The 22,715-nt window shown below is 42.7% G+C and overlaps 1 protein-coding gene across 5 annotated transcripts in view; it reads right to left on the bottom strand.

The window, feature by feature from the left end:
- Positions 1-22,377, bottom strand: part of TTC6 (tetratricopeptide repeat domain 6) — a 122,452-nt gene extending 100,075 nt beyond the window's left edge. Inside the window, exons 1-8 of one of the 5 annotated variants that reach the window (XM_059723065.1) lie at positions 22,321-22,377; positions 21,560-21,897; positions 20,000-21,154; positions 10,275-10,358; positions 9,288-9,377; positions 6,712-6,945; positions 6,239-6,375; positions 3,748-3,957 (exon numbers count right to left, since the gene is read on the bottom strand). In XM_059723065.1, coding sequence (XP_059579048.1) covers positions 3,748-3,957; positions 6,239-6,375; positions 6,712-6,945; positions 9,288-9,377; positions 10,275-10,358; positions 20,000-21,145 — 1,901 coding nt within the window. In that variant the 5' untranslated portion in view covers positions 21,146-21,154; positions 21,560-21,897; positions 22,321-22,377. Of the gene's footprint in view, positions 1-3,747; positions 3,958-6,238; positions 6,376-6,711; positions 6,946-9,287; positions 9,378-10,274; positions 10,359-19,999; positions 21,155-21,559; positions 22,231-22,320 lie in introns of those variants that run through there. The other 4 variants (XM_059723069.1, XM_059723067.1, XM_059723066.1 and 1 more) reach the window with 4 other exon arrangements.
- Between the last annotated feature and the right edge of the window lie 338 nt (positions 22,378-22,715).

The raw sequence follows: 22,715 nt of genomic DNA, 5'->3' as shown, positions 1-22,715 counted from the left end.
CCCCCAAGGCTCTGTCCCTGAACTAGTACTGTTCAATATCTTCATCAGTGATTTGGGTGAGGATGTAGAAATCACTCTGTCCAAATTTGCAGACAACACCAAACTATGGGGTACAGGAAACACACTAGAGGGTAGTGAGGGAATTCAGGTAGATTTGGATAGACTGGGGAAGTGGGCAGATCAGAATAGGATGCAATTTAATAAAGATAAGTGCAAAGTGCTGCACCTGTGGAGAAAGAATCACCATGACACCTATAGACTGGGAAGTACCATTCTGAGTACCACAGCAGTGGAAAGGGGTCTTAGAGTCATAGTCGATGCAAAAATGAACATGAGTTGTCAATGTGGTGAGGTAATAAACAAGGCTAACCGCATTCTTTCTTGCATTAGTAGGTGCATCATGAGCGGGTCTTGCAAGGTTATACTTCCCCCCTCTATGCAGCATTGGTGAGGCCGCAGCTGAAGTACTGCATCCAGTTTTGGACACCGCACTTCAAGAGGGATGTGGATAACCTGGAAAGGGTTCAGAGGAGGACTACTCAAGGGTTCAGAGGAGGGCCGCACGCTCCCGGTGCATGGTTGTCATGGGAGACTCCAACTACCCAGACATCTCGTGGGAAGAGCGCTCAGCCAAATCCAAGCAGTCCCACAGTTTTCTCTCATGCGTGAATGAGCTCTATCTGACACAGGAAGTCTACAGGCCTATGAAAGGTAAAGCACTGCTCAACCTGGTTCTGGCAATGGGGGATGACCTAATCAGTGACCTAATGATCAAAGAGAAGCTGGGTGAGTGACCACAAGCTGATCACCTTTACCATATGACGTAAAGCTGGCAAGTCCGTCAGCAATTCAGAAGTCCTTGACTTCAGGAAAGCTGACTCTGACAAGCTCATCAGCTTATCAGCTGATCAGTGTTCCGCCGCAGCTGGAGTACTGTGTCCATTTTTGGGCTCCACAATTCAAAAAGGATGTAGAGAAACTTGAGAGGGTGCAGAAGACAGCCATGCGCATGATCAGAGGTCAAGAAAACACACCTTATGAAGAGAGGCTGAGAGCCATGGGACTCTTCAGCCTGGGAAAGCGCAGGCTCAGGGGTGGTCTGGTGGCCACCTACAAGTTTATCACGGGTGCTCATCAAGACCTGGGGGAACATCTGTTCACCAGAGTGCCCCAAGGGATGACAAGGTTGAACAGTCACAAACTTCCCCATGACCATTTCAGGCTGGACATAAAGAAGAACTTCTTTACTGTCCAAGCCCCCAAGGTCTGGAATAGACTGCCACCGGAGGTGGTTCAAGCACCTACTTTGAACACCTTCAAGAGACATTTGGATGTCTATCTCACTGGGATGCTATGATCCCTGCTGACTTCCTGCCCTTGGGGCAGGGGGCCAGACTCGATCTTCCAAGGTCCCTTCCAGCCCTAATGTCTATGAAATCTATGAGTCTATGAAATCATATGGTTGAGGGCCTGCAGGTAAGTCCTATGAAGACAGACTGAGGGACCTGAATCTCTTCAGCCTCCGCAAGAGAAGGCTGAGAGGTGATCTTGTGGCTGTCTACAAACTCATCAGGGTGGGGTAAGCAGGGAATAGGGGATACTCTGTTTACCAGGGCGCCCCTCGGGGTTACTAGAAACAATGGCCATAAACTAAAGGAGAGCAGATTTAAATTGGACATCAGAAAGAAATTCTTTACAGTGAGGGTTGCAAAAATATGAAATGGGCTTCCAAGGGAGATGGTGCTTTCCCCTTCCTTGGAGGTGTTTAAAAGGACATTAGACAAGCATCTGGCTGGAGTCACTTGACCCCAATGTTCTTTCCTGCCTGGGGCAGGGAATCGGACTCAATGATCTAACAGGTCCCTTCCGACTATGGAAATCTATGAAATCTAGTCATCTAAACTGAATCGGGAGACCAATAAAAAGGTCTGAATCAATTCAAAGCCTCCAAATCAATTTGGAAAAGATCCGGAGAAGAATTTGGAGATTCAACAATTTGGGCAGTCCCTACTCACCACCACAGAAAGCTGGACCCGGGCTCCATGCTGGTAAGTAGAGGGTAGGGGGTGGGGGCTGGAGGAGGAGAGAGGAGACCCTGCCAGATCCCATCCCCTGACTGTTACCCCTGCCCTCCTGAACACCCCCCGACTGCTCTCCCAAACTTGTCAATGGCTGCCCCACCCAGCCCCAGCATCCAGGCTCTTTAAAAAAAGCCCCGCACTCACCAGTTCCTGTCAGGCGAACAGGGGGGGCGACCCCTGCTGCCCCGCGCTGCATGCGGGTTCTGCCATGAGCCCCCATCCCCTGCCCACTCTTTCAGCCCCAGTGCCTCAGCTCTTCAAAACAAAACAAAACAAAACAAAGCCCTGCACTCACTGGCAGTTACAGCAGCAGCCATTGGGGCTTCTGAGGGCTCACTGCAGAGCAGCACAGGGAAGTGAGATGAGCAGGGATCACCCCCTCCCCCCCGCAAGCCCAGCAGCAGGTGAGTGCGGAGTTTGTTGGTTTTTTTAAAGAGCTGGGATCCTGGGGCCAGGCAGGGCAGCCATTGACAGGGCTAGGAGAGCAGGCAGGGGATGGGGGTTCGTGGCAGAGCCCCCCCACGCAGTGCAGGGCAGTGGGGTGCAGCAGGAATTGCCACCCCCCCGCTCCAGTCTGGCAGCAGCCAGTGAGTGCGGAGCCTTTTCTTTCTTTTTTTTTCAAAGAGCCAGGATGCTGGGGCCAAGAGGGGAAGCCACTGATGGGGCTGGGAGTGCAGGCAAGGGATGAGGCCTGTTTGCTTCAGAGATTTGGCCTATTTGGCGGCAGCCGAATCTCCGAATAGATCACAACTTTATACTAAGTGCCTCAATTCCAACTAAGTTCTTTTTAAGGCATAAAAATACTTTATTGGATCTATACAGCACTGCAAACTATAAGTTAGTGATACGACAGCACAATAAGTGAGTAGACAGAATCCAAAGAATACCATTCCTATATCTCATAAAGCAAAATTACTTAATTGGTCATTCATATGATATATTGTATCACGCTTGTTAGCTGGAATATCTCCAAAACATTTTAACTAATATTCACTTTTATGAGAAACAAAATACTCATAGAACAAAGGTTAAAGATACTGTAAAACCTTCTCCCATGAGTAACCATTATTCACAAAGGAAACCTTATCAACTTCAATTGGCCTATTTAGGCTCTAATCCTATACATACATAAATTTATATACAAGAATTTTCCACTGAAGTCAATCAAATTACTCATGTGCTTAAAGTTACAAGCAAGTATCAATGCTTGCAAAATCTCAACTGACTTAAAGTCATGTTTTTTGCGCAAATCTTTGTAGGACTGGGCTTTAAATAAGAACAAATTCTCCAACCAAATATACAGATACACTACCTTACTTGCTTGAGTAGTCCTAATGATTTTAATAAAAATTAAGCATCTGCAGGTTTGGCACTTAAATTTATTAGAAGGATTAAAATAAAACCAATGATGTTTTTTAAACTCAAATGCAAAGGAATACATTCAGCATTCTAAGCAAAATGAAATCTATGTTTTTATAGTTTTAAGATTCATATAAATGAGAATATTATAACGTGTATAGTACCAGCCTGAAGCAGGATCTAGGAATAAAACTATTTTGGAAAACACAACTTAACAACATATTAAAAGTAAAGTCTTCAGAAAAGTTATTACTTAACTTACAAAATAAACTAAACAATAACAGCAAAACTGAAAATAGATCCATACCTTCTTCTTTCACTTTGTTCCTCAAAAAAAATATGTTTTGAGTAGAATAGTTTTTCCTCTTCATGGTGTGGTTCTTCTTTGGTAAATAAAATATTGTGGCCTCTTCTACTGAAAGTATGATATACTCTAGAAGCCAGTTGTAGATCAATGGGCAATGAAAAACTAGGAGAAGCAGTACACAGGTGATGCATAACTGGGTAATGTTGCTCTCTAATAAGGAGGAGGAGATAAAAAAAAAAACCAACAAACTTAGCATTTACATTATATCCTGACAGAAGAATATGTAAATCTGTCTATAACTGTAGACAAAAAATATAATAACCAATATAAAATGACAAAAGAGTGACTTTAAAGGGTTTCTACCAATTCAACTAAAATTACTTTTAAACTAATTTCAGTTAAATCCACATTTTTTACAAGAAGATCTTGGTTTTCTCAAACATTAAGAATACATTTTTCGCCACCTCCTACAATCTAGTCAAAACATCCTCTGAAATAAATGAAAGTATGCCTGCATATGGTACACAGGAACAAGCTTTTAGAATAAAATTTAAATAGACATATTTTTATATATATACATATACATACACACACACATATACATACACATACACACACAAGAAAGGACTATTTAAGAAGAGTGCTCATAGGCATGACACACAGAAGATGAATAACAGGTGTTAGAGTTAGTTTGGATTAAAGAAAATCACTGGATTGTAATGTAGTGGAGAAAATAGTTTTACAGCCAGATTTCATAATGTAACAAGCGTAAGAGTTGAAACCTCAGTCAGCCTGGATTCAAGAGTGCATGAAACCACAGATCAGCATTTTAATAAATAGCTCACACAAAGTTTTATTTTTAGGACAAACAAAAAAAGTTTTTATGCAGCATTCCTAAGTGGGAAAGTACTATCTATTAAATCATGTCATTTATAGCTGTGCACTAAAAAGTCTGTATTCCTGCTACATTACAATACATGTTAAATGTAGGAGAACATTAAAAAATAATTGATGAGAAATGTAATACTCTTAGCAGCAAGCAAGCAGCTTATTATAAGTTCTTAAAAATATAATTTTTAAGTGAATCTTTAAATATAAAAAAGCAGGACAGCTGAAAACTTCTCTAAGAGCTTTAACAAGGAATCTCATTTACCTAAAAAGTAACTTAAAACAGCTTTAATGCAAATGTAATTGGATTATGCTCTTATTATTTTGTTCAGAAGTTTATCATTTCACTGGATGGATAATCAATAAAACCTAAAATATTTGGGGCATGCTGCAAGTAAAGGTGTGTGTTTTTACAGCACACACTCTCCTTAAGCAGACTATTTATCACCCTTTGAAAATAAGACGAAGAAACAATACTACGTGTGTGGCCTGCATTACCCTCATTTAATGCACTAAATAAAGTTTTTTAGAAAAATCATGCAGTTTCTGCACCACTGATAATCTGACAGTAACTATTTATTGAAGGCAAAATTCTCATTGTCTGTTGTCACTATTTGTTTTAATATATAATCTTGCTAACTAAATGATCTTTAAGCAATGCAGATAAGCAATGGCATGCAAAGGGTCACTTAAATACCAATTTGACTGTTTCATAAACTCAGGCATTCTTTTCCCATGACTCTATTCTCAGCTACTTAATTGAAAGTTACATCCATTTACAAACGTTAGGTCTACTGTAAAAAAGCTCTCTTCTGTAACCAACAAACCTTTCAGGGTCCTAAGAACAACAAAGGCTAATAATTAATTTTTTTCACCTCAATAAAGAGTAAAGTGAAGGAGCAATTTACGGTAAACCAAAACAAAACCGGCCATAAAGGGAATTCTATTAACTGTCATGGAAGACCATAAAACTAAAGAATCTCACTAGACATTAAATGACTATGATCAGGCAAATTAAAGCAAAAATTGCTGTTTTTTCTATATTGCCATGCACACTACAAAATGGCATGTGCTACCTATGATAAAAAGGTAATCAGCATCTGTCACCAGCTCTTGAATTCAAAACTGCTGAATTTCAAAGAATAAGCAATGACTTTAATACAGATTCAAGTTAATGAATATTTAATATATTTCCTCTATTTGAAGGAAATTATTTATAGCTGGAAAAGCTTGTGATAAATTTGTGATATTTTCCACTGTTTGTTTTTAATTATTTTTATTATACTTAGAATTAAATTAACTAAATTCAACTCCTGCAATAAGTACCTCCATTTTCTGCTGAAATCAATAAAAGTTCCACTTGTGTATTCCAGGACTGTGTTTGGCCATATAAATTTTAAAAGTCATAAACAAAAAATACTTGAAGAAGAAATGGCAAATTCTAATCAGAATTGGTTCTGAGCCATAAAGTCTGGAGTTCTGGAGATGAACTCATCCCTACTTCAAACACATGCACTATACTATTTTTTTCAACAGTGTTTATAGCTTTAAAAGTGTTTTGTGCAATATTTGCTCCATAACAATGAAAAAGGCTAAAAGTTACTTTATCTTTGGAGTCCATGTGGAAAGCCAAGACAAAGGGTGCTGTAGCTGGTGATCTGGTAACTTCTGCTGAACTTCAACTGGTTTAGTCTTGATGACTGCTTTTCCTTTCACTTGTAGCACATCTGAGGACACAGTCTAAAAAGCAAAAAACAGAATGGGAAAAACATCACTGCCTAAAATGTATACTTGATGGATTTTTTCCATCCATACTGGAGTAGGATGGGGTGCAATTGTAACACTGCCTGCCAAGAATTCAGAGTTTAGCAATATGTTATGGCTGCTTTAAAGTAGAAACTGCTATAACTCTGACATCACACCAGCTCTTGGAGCAATGCAGGATGTAGGATTCAAAAGTTTACCTTCAAACATAACCTTTGCCATACCCATCCTCAGGCTTCACTTGCTCAGAGGCACAACACAGAATTTTTCTCTGACTTAAGTTATTCAGATTAAAAAAAAAAAATCTGTTACCTCTAATAATGATAACGATGACGATGATCCAGCCTTCTGTAATTCTTGTTCGTTCTTTACTTCCTCCAAAATGTTAAGCAATGGTAAAGTTGGTTTTGACAAGAGAGGAACACTCGAAGAAAACAGCTTCAATTTAGAGCCCTCACTTTCAGGAAAACATGGCAAATCCTGTGCAGGTAGACATAAAGTTCCTGGTGCCTGATCAGGAAGTGTTTCAATAGATGATTCTTTTATCTAAGGGTGGGAAATAGTAGAAAAATATAACTTTTTGTAGATATGCTGTTATGATTATTTTCTGAAATACTGAATAAAAACAGAAAATTATCACACGATCACTGAAATCCTAAAATAACTATTGAAAAATCAGGTTATTTAACCTATGGACAAATCTGTGATTGTTTTAATGAATACAAAAGGGAAATTTTCAGGTTTGTGATTGAAGTTTAGGAATTCTCAGATTAAAACTGTTTTAGAGTGCCAGATCCTTGAGAACTCTTTAAAAATCCATGTTCTCATACTATTTTCCTATACTGCTCCTCAGTGTATGCTTCTAGTGAGAAAAAAACAAACATATCTCCTTATTAAAGCACTGATTGATGGTGCTTCACAGTCAGGATTCTACTAAACTTCACTCAAAGGTCTGTACATGTTAACTGAGAGTAAAGAGATATCAGATAGTCAAGAAATTCAAAAGTAAGAAGACAAACACAGCTAACATAATAAAAGACAAAAAATAGCTGCAAAATGGAGGTGGGGAATGGAGAGAATATTATTTTCTCTGTTGTCCTTTTCTCTTATCCTGGTGACAACCTAGGTAATATTCACAATATTCTGCTTATGGAATATCTCATACGTGCACTTTTTATTTTCTCTCATATATGCATAGTAATTTGTTCATGGACATACCTTATTTATCCTAAAATGAAGCTGGGCAGTTAGGCATACTGTATACATTGCTATTTACTGACAACTTTAGAAACATTTAAATTTTTAAGAACAATTATTATATTAAAAATGTAAGGAGATATTGTAGTTACTAGACAACAATAATTAAAATTTGTCATCAAGAAAAAACACTGAGAGCTGCAGAAGGTACTTGATCAAACGTTGTATTTTAAAAAGAGCAAAGGTTAAATTATAAGGACAGAAGGCTGGCTTTCTCTATGTAATTGGAAAAAAATGTGCTCCAAGGTATTAAGTACTGAACTTAGGCCAAAAGTGAGTTCTATGGAGGAGAAATTGTGCAACTAATGAGAAATTCCATTTTTATCATTTCATATGAGAACTGACTTGAAGGCACTTCAGGTAAACCTGGGAAATGCAACACTTTAAGCCTAACTTTGGTATCTTATTGAAGACATGACTAGGTTATCAGAAAATGCACTTAAAATATAGTGTGGCCAAAAAAAAAGGAAGAAAAAAATCCCAAAACAAAACTTAATAACTTATTTCACAATCAGAAGCTACAAACTTTCCTTTGCAATACCTCCCCATTCTCTCTCAACTTCACTCATCAGAGAATCTGAGTCACTGCATTCATATCTTATGTTGTTATTCAAGTTCCATGTAAAATTACAACAAATAAAAGGCAGAAAATGTTTTGGTTTGTTTTTTTTCCTTTGTGTACAGTCAGTTTATTCTCACCCTGTTTCCCCATCCACTGTGTGCCTTATTTATTTACGCTGCAAACTGGGCAGGGACTATTTTGAGTTTATACAGTGCCTGTCCACCAGGGGGAACCATTCTTTGGTCCTTCGGTATTACCATTATAAGCATGATAAAAATTATACTACTTTTTTTGCCTTGAAAGTTCATATGACAATGAAAGCCAAACTAAAAGAGATCCTACAAAAATTGTGTTGTTCTGATAAAAGATACCATCTCTACTATGAGTCCTGATTGCCTTTTCCTCTAGACCAATATGGCTGCAACCTGGATACCAAACTAATCCTTTAAATCAGAGCTGTCCAACTGGCAGCACACAAGCTGCATATGGCTGCCAATGATTTAATTTGCAATCCCTGGGCTACCAGTCTGGGCACCACTCTCCCTATTGCTCTCTTGTTACTGCCAGTGGGGTCTCCAGGCTCCCTTCCCCCTCCTCCAGCTTCTGCAGCCCACACCCACCCTTGAGAGTGTGGGGTGGGGGTGAGACAGCATGCCCCGCAAGGTTGAGGGAGGCAGAGCAGCATGGCCTTTGCAGGGCTAGGGGGCACCAAGAAACCTCACACGCTGTGGCCCGGCACAGGGGGGGAGGGGGGCGGGGAGGGTGCAAACAGTGTGGTGTGGTGTGGTGTGGCAGAGGGAGCCATGGGGGAAAGGGGCACCAGTGTGGTGTGGCAGGGGACACCCGTGGCTCAGCATGGCATGCAGCCTGAGCAGCACACAACCCGAGTTGTATGAGGCCTATATAGTATGTCTCTAGGGTCCTATGGCCCCTGGCTACTCAGGGGTTGGACAGACATGTTTTAAAACTAGTGGAGAGAAGTGTCCAAAAGGAGGCTGCATTATTCTTTATGGCGGTAACCTTAGGTATGGAAAAGCTACTGCTTCTCTATAATAGTGCTAAACTGTACCTGTTTAACTTGCTTGAGGTCTGTTAACAGTTCTTCTTTAGCCTGAGATTCACTCTCTTCTGCTGGAAGTTCTTTTTTAATTACAGGAATCTTATTTGAGAAAGGAAAAGTTGCCATATATAATAAAAAGGCAGAACATTTTGTTAAGACAGTTGTGTGATACAAGACAAATTCAAAGTAATGTTTATTGGTGTTTATTTTTTTCTTCATATCTATGTAAATTTTATAAAGCAGCTAAAATATTTACTCATATATAGCTGAAACCAAAATTCCTGTGTCTAAATGGATTTTTGTAAGAAAGATGGAATAGTTATTAAAGGAGCTAAAATGAACCTCACTAAATATTAATAACAATTTCTGATCACAAATTGATCAGAATGGATGCCTACAAAGCACACACTAAAAACCTGAAAAGAAAAACCACATCTGAAGTATGTGCCAAGGACACACTAGTTTATAAACCAAATTATACATATATCTCAGCCGCAGGCAAAATTAAGAACTTCCTCAGGTTTGAATATGGAACTGTATAGACCTAGAATGTTCACTATAGAAAGAAAAGAACAAACAAATATACAACTGTTTTTAACTTGAGAAGCTAATTTGTTTTACCACCCAATAAAGTATTTAATTGTGTATTACAGTAGTGCTGAAGGGCCAAACCAGAACAGGGTCCCTTGATACTGTACAGAGAAACAGATGTTCCTTGCCCTGAAAAGCCCTTTCTAATGACTTCAGCAGAAGTTTTGTATATCCAATAGTGGGAGAATCAAATCCAGGGGGAGAGAAAGAGAGAGAGGGGGAGGAAAAAAGATGGAAATAAAAGTAATTGTATATTAATAAAACTTATGGAGTGATATGTTTTACAGCACAATTTTGTTTCCTTTTAATTTTGGAAGCTTGAAGCATGACCTGCCTATTTAAGCAATATTACAAACACAAATGTTTATTGTGTTTTTAAAAGGTTTAGATAATGCTAACTTTTACCAGGGTTGGTTGCTGAATACTTGGCAGTATTTCTTCATTAGTTTGAGATTCACTCTTCTTTCCCTGAGGTTCAACTGATGCCTGCTTTGAAAACAAGAAGGAGAATTAAAGAGCTATCAACTATAAAAAAAGTAAAAAGAATTATTTTATGGGCCCAGGCAGATGTTACACTTAAGATGCAATTAACCAGTTAATTGCATCTTAAAGTGTAAAATAGCCACACATTCAAGGGATTAGTGGTGCAATACATCGGGAAACCAGCCGCAAAGTTATTACCCAAAATATAAATAATAATTGGCTGGTTTCCTTCATGCCTTAAACTGAATGTGTGGCAGGGTAGACTGCACTGGGATTTGCAGCTGGCTCCAGTGCAGTCCCCAGCAGCCAACAAGCAGCTGATTGTCAGCAGGATCAGGAAGGCATTGGGCAACCCTGATGCAGTCCTGATCCTGCTGATGATCAGCTGACCATCAGCTGACAGGGACTGTTCTGCAGCTCAAATCCTGGGATAGTCCCTGACAGCAGTTGATGGCAAATCAACATTGCTCCAGGGCTCGTAACTTGGATGGTCCTGATCCTACCCAGGATCAGCTGATCAGAACCACTCTGGGGCTCAAGGTCAAATTAGTCTTGATCAACTGATCAACAGCTAGCAGTGCCTGAACTTCTGTGTAGTCCCTGCCAGCCAGCAACAGACTGGGACCACCACAGGGCTGGAACCTCAGGGCTGTCCTGATCCTGACAATAATCAGCTGATTGGGACTGCTCCCAGACTTGAGACCCCCAGGGCAATTTAAATTTGCTGAAGATCAGCTGATTGTTAGGCACCCAACTTCCAGCTTGTCAGTTCTTCTTCCTGTCATGCACATGTGGCATGGCAACAGGTGCGATTGTTAGGATTCCTTATTAGATCCCCATCACACCTTCATATGATTGTCTATCAGGTGCTTATGGTTTGCATTTTCAGCCACAGACCACCAACCCACCATGGTATACTGCCAAAAGTGTGAGTTTTATTTTTCATTGCAGGTATTAATAATTAATTTGAAAGCTATTGTGAAATTACATCAGATGCCTATCTGGTTAATTTTACTATCATATATAGCTTCACTGAGGAACTACCTAAGGTAGAAAGGTTAAGCCCATCAGGAAATCTTTGCAGAACTGGAATCTTAATGAAGGAAGACACCAAGTAATATTTAGGTTAACCATGTTACCCACAGAAGCCAGAAGACTTGCTATAACAGGGGTTGGCAACATTTTTGGGCAGAGTGCTAAAAATACCCACAGCCTTGACTTTTAAGATTCATAGATGTTAGGGTTGGAAGGGACCTCAATAGATCATCGAGTCCGACCCCCTGCATAGGCAGGAAAGAGTGCTGGGTCTAGATGACCCTAGCTAGATGCATATCCAACCTCCTCTTGAAGACCCCCAGGGTAGAGGAGAGCACCACCTCCCTTGGGAGCCCATTCCAGACCTTGGCCACTCGAACTGTGAAGAAGTTCTTCCTAATGTCCAGTCTAAATCTGCTCTCTGCTAGCTTGTGGCCATTATTTCTTGTAACCCCCGGGGGCGCCTTGGTGAATAAAGCCTCACCAATTCCCTTCTGTGCCCCCGTGATGAACTTATAGGCAGCCACAAGGTCGCCTCTCAACCTTCTCTTGCGGAGGCTGAAAAGGTCCAGGTTCTCTAGTCTCTCCTTGTAGGGCTTGGCCTGCAAGCCCTTAACCATACGAGTGGCCCTTCTCTGGACCCTCTCCAGGTTATCCACATCCCTCTTGAAGTGCGGTGCCCAGAATTGCATGCAGTACTCCAACTGCGGTCTGACCAGTGCCCGATAGACGGGCAATATCACCTCTTTGGATCTATACGTCATGCATCTGCTGATGCACGATAAAGTGCCATTAGCTTTTCTGATGGCTAAGATGTTGGCACACCAGAGTCGGACAGCAGAGTTGCTGAGAGGGGCATAATCCTTATTGTGGAAACGCAACCCCAGCCCCTTCCCTAAGGTTTGAATGCCAAGCAAAATGCTTTCATGTGTCACACTCTGGCACACGTGCTGGGGATTGCCTATAAGATTCAGCAGATTTCTCAGTTCCATGAAAAGCTAATCAACTCTTTTGTAAAGCTGAAAGTAGATCCCTAACAGGCTTCTGTCCTTAGCACATACCCTGTTAGTTCCAGTGCAACTGTATACATGAGTAGTTTTCAACCTTTTTTCATTTGTAGACACCTAAAAAATTTTGAATGGAAGGGTGGACACCTTTGAATTGTAAGTGTGGGTATTCACATTGAAAACCACTGATACAGGCTAACCAGCTTATCATGCTAAATACCGTATGCATGCCATTGCTCCATATGGTCACTTTCTATGTACTTCTTTGTATGTGTGGATATCTTGGAAACAGTATATCTATATTGTGCGCCACATCAAACCTTAAGAACAGTACTAGTAAAATAGTGGATCAAGCCCTAAAAATAGCAATAAGTGTAGATTAAATAACTTAAAAATTTACTTCATTTCAAAACACAGTTCTTACTAGTGCTTTAAAAAAAGAGTTCCCAAGGAAATTGCAAATATTCCCAGCCAATTCACAGTCAAAAGTAAATGCTGGAGTTTATTAAAGCCTTACAGAGAACACAGATTAGAGCCCCCAAAAAATGGGGGTGGAAACCTACAACACTCTTACTTGCATTGAAACCACTGATTTGCAAGTTAAAATATATGAGTTGGCAATATGTGGGAATTTCTCACTTACTGTGAGGATTTTTAATCTAGTGTTCTGAAGATTTAAATATTTTAAAATGTACAAACAGTTCTTGCATGTAATACTACATTTAATTTTAAAATACTAAGAATAGAGTACATTGATAAGCATCAGAGAGGATGCATTTTCTGTGTTGCAACATATCAATAGTTCTTAGTATTAAAAGCTGATAAAAATAAAAAACACTAACCTAGAGCAGTGGTCCTCAACTGGGGTCTTACAGCAGAGCCCCTTTCAAGGGTGTTGCAGTTTCAACATGATTGCCATTGTTGCTGCAACCAGGTAAAACTACCCCATGTACCTCATATGGAGCCTGACAGGAAGGAGCTGAAGGAGCTAAAGCAGATTTATCAGATAGTGCAGGAAGGAATGCCTGCTCCAGCCACAGCCACTTCCCAGTCAGGCTTCATATGAGGTGCTTGTGGTACTTTCACCTGGCTGCAAATGGTAGTGCTAGCACCATGGTTGGGGGTGTCTTGAATCTACAAAGGTTGAAAACCACTGATTTGGAGGCCAAGAAAAACTATCTGCCACTAACCCAGAAGTTCTCCTTTTAAAATCAAAAAGAGAAAAGACTTTATTGAAAATTGCACAGTATTCTAGAAAGGCACATCCTGTTTATTACACAAGTCTTTATAATTTGCCAATTAAACTTGTATTGTTCACTGTCAAACCATGACTTTTCAAAGCATCAGATCAGTGGTGCTCAACCTTTTGGCCCTGTGGTCTAGATGAGTGGGGCAGGACCAGTCCATGTGCTAGATCAAACACAACACACGAGGATTGGGACCTAGGACCCAAAACCACCCCCTCTTTGCCCTGAGTGTGGGGAGCAGACCCTGGGAATCAGGCCTGACACCACCCCCTTCTGCCACTGCACACAGGGATTGGTTTCCAGGACTAGCACCACCCAATCCAGCTCAGGGTTCCCTATGGGTCCAGAAATTTGGTGGTGGGGGAGCAGTATCACCGCTCTCTTGCCATCAAATTTCTGGACCCATAGGGAGCCCCACAGGCTAGATGACAGAAGGCCGCAAGTCAGATCTGGCCCGGAATTGAGAACTGATGCAAAAGAGAGAGAGAGTTTTTCATTGCTTTGAAAACAAGAGCTTGCATTTTGCAAGAGAGGACTAAATGCAAACAAATTAGGTCCTCAGTAGGCATGTCTACACAAGATGTTAAAAGCGCAGTAAACTAATGCTACTGTGCATTAGCACAGCATGAAAAAAACGTGCTAATGTGCATTAGCATCACTTTAAAAGTGTGTGCCGGCACTGATGCACAGAAGCACTGATTGTGGCACATTTAATGCCTGTGATTACAGGTATTAAACTTAATGTGCCGTAATTACGGTGCATTAATGAACATGTGGGTAAATGGATGGGTAAAAAATTGACTGATAGGGCGCACCCAGAGAGTAGTGGTGGATGGGTTGTACTCAACCTGGCGAGATGTGAACAGTGCGGTTCCCCAGGGCTCGGTCCTCGGGGCCACACTGTTTAACATCTTCATCAGCAACTTGGACGAGGGCGTGGAAAGCACACTGTCCAAGTTTGCTGATAACACTAAGATGTGGGGTGAGGTGGACACAATTGAAGGGAGAGAGAGGCTGCAAATAGGTTTAGAAAGACTACAAAAGTGGGCAGACGAGAACAGGATGGGGTTCAACGTAGACAAATGCAGGGTGCTGCACCTTGCGAGAAGGAATCCACAGCATACATACAGGCTGGGGAGTTCCCTTCTTGAAAGCACAGAGGCAGAAAGGGATCTTGGAGTCATTATTGACTCCAAGATGAACATGAGCCGCCAATGCCAGACCGCAGCTAGCAAGGCCAGCCATACCCTGTCACGCATCCAAAGGTGCATCTCAAGCTGGTCCAGAGAGGTTATACTCCTCCTCTATGCGATGTTGGTCGGGCCAGTTGGAGTACTGCGTTCAGTTCTGGGCGCCACACTTCAAAAGGGATGTGGCCAGCCTGGAGAGGGTTCAGAGGAGGGCTACCCGCTTGGTGAGAGGGCAGCAAGACAGGCCCTACAAGGAGAGACTGAGGGACCTAAACCTCTTCAGCGTCAGCAAGAGGAGGCTGAGGGGGGACCTGGTGGCTGCCTACAAACTCGTCAGGAGAGATCAACAGCAAATAGCTAGAGCCCTTTTCTCTCCAGCACCACCTGGGGTGACAAGGAACAATGGTAATAAGCTGATGGAGAATAGGCTTAGGTTAGAGATCAGAAGGCAATATTTTACAGTTAGGGTGGCCAAAATCTGGAACCAACTTCCCAGGGAAGTGGGTCCTCGCCCCTACCTTGGGCAAATTCAAGAGGAGGTTGGATGATCACCTGTCTGGGGTCTTGTGAACCCAGCATTCATTCCTGCCTGTGGCAGGGGGTCAGGCTAAATGATCTGTTCAGGTCCCTCCTGACCCTAGCTACTATGATACTATGTGGATGCATCCAGTCATTCCTAAAATTATGTTCATGTTATCAACCTACAAGAAGTGTATCCCAGTAATCATGCGTGCCAATTTTATATTTTGCATTGCTGTTTTCTGTCACCTACCAGGCAAAATTTGCTAGGCAATGAAAGAAAAATGAAAAATACAAGTTTAAGGATGAATTATTTACACATGCCATTTGGACAGGCCCTAAAAATCAAGGGCAAGATGTTCACGCTAACATGGCTAGCTACCTCTCCCATCTTATGGGAAGCTGTTGTGAATATGGGGTAGATTGCTGTGAGCAATTCAAGTCCATGCTGCAGAGGGGCTACACCGTGAGTGCTGACATTACATAAAATATGACAATTCTAACTTTTCCATTTATAGTTATGCTAGAATGTATGTCACATCCAAATATTTTTACCGGGTAGTTTCCTGACTTCACTTCTGACACGCACACTCCTAAAAAATACAATTGTATTACTAATACAAGCATTTGGTAAGAACATTAAAATCAAAAGGAGAAAAGATTTTGTAGACAGTGACTAGTCCTCACCAGCTCACTTCTGTAGCTGTTAAGTACAATAGAGATCTGAACAAGACCTCACTCTGAAATGGACTGACAACTGCAAGGGAAAGGAAAGAGAGATACACTTTTGCTTTTTTAAATGTGGCTTTGGTTTGATACTGTTACAGTTCACTTTACTGTTCTCATTTCATAACAATGTTTACATGCTCAGTTTTATGTCTATTTTTCCAAAACAAAACTGTTTTTCTTCCATCTATAGCAGCCAGAAGTTTAGTAGAACTGCCGAAGAACAATTATATTGTACAAAAAAAATTGTGATGACCAACTGTGGACTATTTAATGTTGAAAAAAGGAATGCTTTTCTGCAATGAATATAAATTCCCTCCCATGGATAACAAAGCCATCATGTAACTTGGTAACTCAACATATTTAAGAGTTAGCAAACTGGCATTCATGACAACAGTGCAATTCTATGCACTGATGCTCAGAGTAAAATTGTGATAAAAAATTCTACTTCTTATAAGACTGTGGTAGAAACCATTATTAATAACTGATTCCCCTCAAGGAATCCAAGGGATGAATGATCATCGGGGATCCTGGTTTCCCATGATAAAAAAAAATCACAAATTCTCTGATAAAAATCCCCAAATCCATGGTTAAAATTAAATGCCCCCCAGCACTGATTGTGCCCCTTGCCCCCCACCCATAGCCCCTGCCCCCCAACCCTGCTGGAGGGGACCCCCATCTACCAGGGCTATGAGGCCAGGGACCCAGGTCTGCAGCCCCCACCCACAACGGAGGGCAGCGGCTGCTGCAGCAGGAGCACGAGCCAACTCCCCCCATGCTGCCTGCCTACTGCAGGCTCAGGTGGAGCTAGCTCCCACTGGCCATGTGCACTCCTGAGGGGCAGGGGGTACCCGTGCCCTCCAGACCTGTGGGGGGGGGTAGGGGCAGGGCGGACATGCACTGCCCTCAGGCACGCAGAGATAATGTAGCCAGGGCAACATGGAGCTTGCAGCAGCAGGCAGCTTTCATGCACGGCCCCGCTGTGCCCCGCCTTGCCAGTCACACAAGCTGCGCTCTAGAGAGCCTGGGGGAGGGCAGCAGGGCAAAGAGCACAGTGTTTGTGACCCAGGGTTTGCAGCTGGCTGGGCACTCCAGTTGCGAGGGGGTTTGCAGCCTCCCTGCTCCTGGCCAGAGTGCTCAGCCAGCTGCAAACGCCCCTGTCCCGGCCAGAGTGCCCAGCAAGGGAGCGCCCAAGTTGGCTGGGGGCTGAGGGAGTGGGGAGGTTTCCAGCCGGCCAGGAGCAGCAGGGGTTTCCAGCCAGCCAAGCACTCCAGCCGGAAGGCTGCAAACCCCTCTTGGCCGGAGTGCACTTACCTCTGCAAGAAGAGTGAGCCTGAAGCAGCCTCCGGTAAGCGTGAGTGTTGGGCCCTGCGCTTCCCCACTCCCTTCTCCTCCTGGCAGGGTTGAGGGTTTCCCTGCCCCTTTTACAAACAGCTCTTGTAGGCTAGAACTCAGACAGCCTGCAGAGCTCTTTGCAAAAGGGGGAAATTTATGGGTGTCTCTTCTAAAAGAAAAAATCCATGGTTTTCTCTGTTTTTCCATGGGAAATGGAAAACAAGGATCCCTGATGATCATAACCCATTGGGCTGCCATACTACCCTCTGAATAACAGTCTTTTTAAGGATAATAGTTAACCTTGTAACAATATTTAAAAGTTAAACATCAACTATCAACACTAAGTAGTTACTGCTAATTCAAAAGCAAGATGAAATAAACAAATAAGAAAAGCTGGTTAAAAAGAAAAATTTCATTTAAATCTCAGCAGTTGATACAATTCTAAATCTAATGGAGAGTGGAAGGAGAAGGATGGGGAATTTTTCCATTTGACTTAAAAAACCAGATTTCTTACCTTGAAAGTAAAGCTTGACTCTTAAAAAATAAACAGTGCATAATAAATAAAAACTGTTAGACCTTCTGCCTTATTGTAGACACTTCAGTTTAAAAAATGCAAGTCACAAATTTTACACAAATTGGTTATAACAATTCAAGCAACAACTGTAAGGAAATAATTTACCCTTCTTAAGACTGACAACTAACTTTTAAGAATGAACTTAAACAATGATCTTTTTTCTTCCTTTTCATTTAATTAAATAATGTGAAATCAATTATATCAAGTGAATGCGACTATCATAAAAGGTAATATGAGGAATTAAATGTATACAGCCTCTCATTTATTGGTCTCTCCTTGTTTTAGAGCAGGGGTGTCAAATATACAGGCCACAGGCTAGATCCAGCCCACAGAGCCATGCCATCTGGCCCTCTAGGCTACCAGTGCACCATAGAATTTGGTGGCATGACCAGCCGTGGGTGTAGCCTGCTACAGAATCTAGGGCTCTAACTCCCCATTAGACATGGCCCTCAGCAGTATGGGAGCAAACAAAAGCTGTGCAAGATAGTCTTCGGTTGCCTGGTCCACCGCCACTCAGCCCACTGCCTTTGTGGTTTCCACTACTGCTATGATAGATGTTGTCACAGCCATGGCCACTGCCCACTCCCCAGGCCAGATACAGTCCACAAAGAGCCCTTGAGATCTGGATCCTGCCTGGGACCCACGGTAAATTTGCCTCTGCTTCAGAGCAATCATCTTTGCACACTGGTAATGCGTAGGGGGTGCACGCGGGTGCACGTGCACCCTGAGCACGGTGGTGCACCCCCTGCAAAAAAGTGCTGCCAACACCCCCCTCTCTTGCCACCAACACTGCCGGCAGCATCTGTGGGTGGTCTGCGATCACTGCTGGCCACTGCCGACACTGGTGGTGGTGTCTGCAGGTGCTTGCCGACCACTGGTCAACACTGTGGCTGCTCCCCACTTGCCTCCGCTACACTCCCATCGCTGACAGTGCCGCCCCCACCTGCGGGAGCTCACCATGCCCCCCCAGCCTCCAGGGGCACACAGCATTCATGTCTTTGAATAAAAGAATTTATTCTCCCTGGGCATTCATTCCTTGGCTTCTCTGATTATATTACCAAAATGGGTACCAACTGTGGTAGTATTTTTTGTGACAAAAACCTGACCATTTGGAACAAGAATAAATCACCAACTGATGATGAAAGAACCACCCAATATAAATAACTATTGGACTGGTTAAACAGAATTAGTGGCCTTCAGGTGCAAATCCTAAAGCAGTCTTTTCCTTTTAATGCCTTAAGCCTTATTGAAGTCTTGCTTTCAGTGGGTGTGTCTACATGTTCATTAACATGCTATGGTTACTGCACATTCAGTTAGTAACTGTAATAATAGGTACTAACTGAATGCACTACTGCACAATAGCACCAGCGCATGGTTTTTTTGTGATGCTAATACACAGCAGACTATTTCTACTGTGCATTAGCACATTAGCACAGCTCTTTGCCGCGTTGTGTTAATGCACAATAGAATTAATATACTGCACATTAGTGTCTTGTGTAGATGGGCCCACTGTTACCAAATTAGTTGAGCAGAATCTCCAATAGCAGCTTAATAAAATGTACATCTAAGAGTAACATATGAACTATCTTTCTATGATTTCACAATGCTAAATTAAACTTCACAACTGGCAGCAATAATGTTGCCTTCTAAATGCACCAAACACTTTTACTGATCTGTCAGTATCAAACATCCCACATTTATAAATGGAAGTAAAAAAACTTCCTGAAGGAAAAAATGTATATTAAACTATAAGTAGTATATTATGTCTGATGTCCAAAAAGAGATTATGCTTTTAACTAGTTTAGAGATTGGTTTAGTACTACTTTTAAAGAACACTTAAAACTGACAGTAAAAAACAGTGAAGATTGTTCTGCAACACATTAGTGTTTTTTCTCCTATGTTTTGTCTGGCTTCTGGGTTATGACACATTGTAGCATCTAGAAAAAAATATACAACTTTTATAAAAGTAATATTTACCCAACAAAAAATACTGCTCTGGTTCTGGTTCACCTACTTCAATTTTTATGTTGTAGTTCTCGCCAAGAACACTCTCCAGGAGTTCTTTGATCATCTGGTCAGAGGGAGACTGAAAAGTAGACTGCAGGGAAGCAATTATTTCATCAATAGACCTTGCAGCCACTTTCACAGGCAACTTTGGTGTGGAAGCAGGCTCCTCTGGTTTGCTCTGCTGGAAGTTCTTCTCGTATATTTTTAAAGTGTCTGGTCTAGTTGTGTCTGTAGCTTCTTCCAACAGCTCTGGAACAGACCCCACACTTGGCTGGCTGCTACTTAGTGCTCTTCCCATCTCAGAAACTAAACTTTGTTGATTTTCTTTTAAAACTTTGCCACCTCCTTGCAAATCTTCTTTCCCAATTACCTTTTTCTTTTTAGAAGCTTGTTTACTTGAATCAGAATCTGTACAACTAGATTCATGACTGACATAACTCCCTCTGATGAGTTCTTCAGTACTATTTGTTTTTATAGTCTGAAGGTTTATCTTTAGAGTGGCAATTCTATCCTTCACTTTTCTAGTATCTTTGTCCTTCTGTAATGGAATAGGGGGCTTATTAGTCAATGATCTTGAACAAAGAATAACCCTGTTATAGCTAGGTTTCTGAGGGGGTACTGGTTGCTTAAACAAAGTGATTTGTTTTGCAGTACCTGCTAAAGATGCTATTACTGGCATCTTTTCACTTGTACTTTTGGTACAAGTGCTACTATTTTCCATGTTTATTTTTTCACAGCAACTTCCTTGTTTTTTGTCAGTGCTGTCCTCTATTGGAGGAGATTTATTTCTTTGAGTCATCATTCTGAGATCACGAGTTTGTTTTTTCATGCCTCTCACTTCACAGGAGAGCTTTACTTCTCCATGGACTTCAGAACTGCCAATGAATTCATTAGGAATATTTTTATTTGTATTCATGACAGGCTTATGTGGACTCTTTGACCTCTGGAGAGGATAACATTCTGGCTGAGGTGATTGATCTGGTGTTAAATCTTCCAATGAGGGTGGAGTACTTGCATTGGTATGAGCAGTAGCTAGTGGTTGTTTGAACTGTGGTAAATCCCGGCGAGATTCCTTGCATAGAGTCTCACTCTCCTTAATCATATTCAATTCTTCTAGGTAACTCAGTCCAAAGTGCTTGCGGTTTCTAGCCATCTCCTCTCACTATATGTGGGTAAAACAAAACAGAAAATGCATATGTACATGTGTGTGTGTACACGATTTTCCTCATTGAAAGATTAAAACTGAAGTGTCTTGAACAGAAGGTGTTATATACTATTAGACCCTTCACCTTAATTTAAAGACACTTAAGTTTTAAAAATGCCTCTTATAAACACTTTTAATAATTTAAGCAACACCTACAAAAAAGCCTTTAACCTTGTTAAGTGTCACAACAATGCTGAGCCACACAATTAATTTTAAGGGTTAACTTAAACAGCACTTCCCCCCCCCCTTCTAACTGTTGCAGTTCATCCAATAATGTGAGATCTATTCTGTCAAGTGAATGTTACTATCCTAAAAGGTACAAAAAGGCTCTTCTTAGCTTGCCTCACATTGACACACACACACCTTGACATACCCCTCCTTCTTCTCCTGCCTCTACACCACATTTGACCATTTTGTTACACCTGCTCGTGCTCCTTTATTGTACTTAGCGAGATTTTTCATTGCACAGGTGCCTCTGAGCAGCAGGTGTTGCACAGTCTGAGGCTCTGTGCGTTAGTCACAGGTGGCTGAACCAACTGTATAGCCCCACTTCATCATTACTTCCTTGCAGTGTCCGACTCCCTAGAAAGATGGTCGAGACATCACCCGCTTTGCTACGGTTCATCCACCGCTGGCGAGGACTCGGCCACTGGAACCTCCAACGTTTCACTGCTGGGTATTTTCTTTAGCTTTTCTGAGGACTAGAGCAGAAGAGGTCTGGTCACCTTGTGACCCCTCTCAGGTAATACTGGCCCGTTCTGCTCACACTGCAAACCGGGAACTTGACCCCCACCACGCACACGCACACTCGGCGCGAGGATTTTGAAGCCCTGCCCCCAGGCGCACACCCGGTGCTGGCCGGCGGCAGGGGCTGCGCTGGAGCGGAGGGCAGCGCCCCCGGCAGTCTCGAGCACTTCGCCTGCCCCAGCGCCCCGGGAAGTTTGGGACAGAAAAAGTTACGCCCTCCCCAGGAAGCCCAAGGTGAGCCCGGCCCGGGCTGGGCCCGGACGAGACGAGAGCGATCGCAAATGGCACGGCTCCCTGCCCGTAAGGCGCCGTGGAGGGCAGGCACCACCTCCCGGAGCCGCCAGTCCCCCCGCCGCGCCGCGCCGCGCCGCGCTCACCTGCCCCGGGCCTCGCCGGGCGCCCGGCACTGGGGGGTGGGGGGACGCGCTCGGGTGCCTAGCAACGGCGCGGCGGGGAAGAGGGGCCACCGCGGGGTCCCGCCGGCCCTCAGCGCCCCCTGCAGCCGGGGAGGGGCCGCCACAGCGCGGGGCTGAGGCCTCCTGCAGCAACCTGGCTTCTGGGGAGGGGAAGCAGTAGGGAGAGTCCCCCAGGCCGGAGGGACACAGAAATAGGCCAAGGATGGGATCTCCCTGGAGGTTGTACCCATGTCCCCTGGCTCCATTAAAGTCCTGCCCTGAAAGCGGCTCCACACATGGCATTCATGTGAGACCCTGAGGACTAAGACACTCCCACCTACATGAGACCCAGGCTCGCAACCCAACCTGGTGCCAGA

This window comes from Alligator mississippiensis, chromosome 2 (assembly GCF_030867095.1).
Source record: "Alligator mississippiensis isolate rAllMis1 chromosome 2, rAllMis1, whole genome shotgun sequence".
Classification (NCBI taxonomy): Eukaryota; Metazoa; Chordata; order Crocodylia; family Alligatoridae; genus Alligator; species Alligator mississippiensis.
This window is presented reverse-complemented; position numbering and strand designations above follow the sequence as displayed.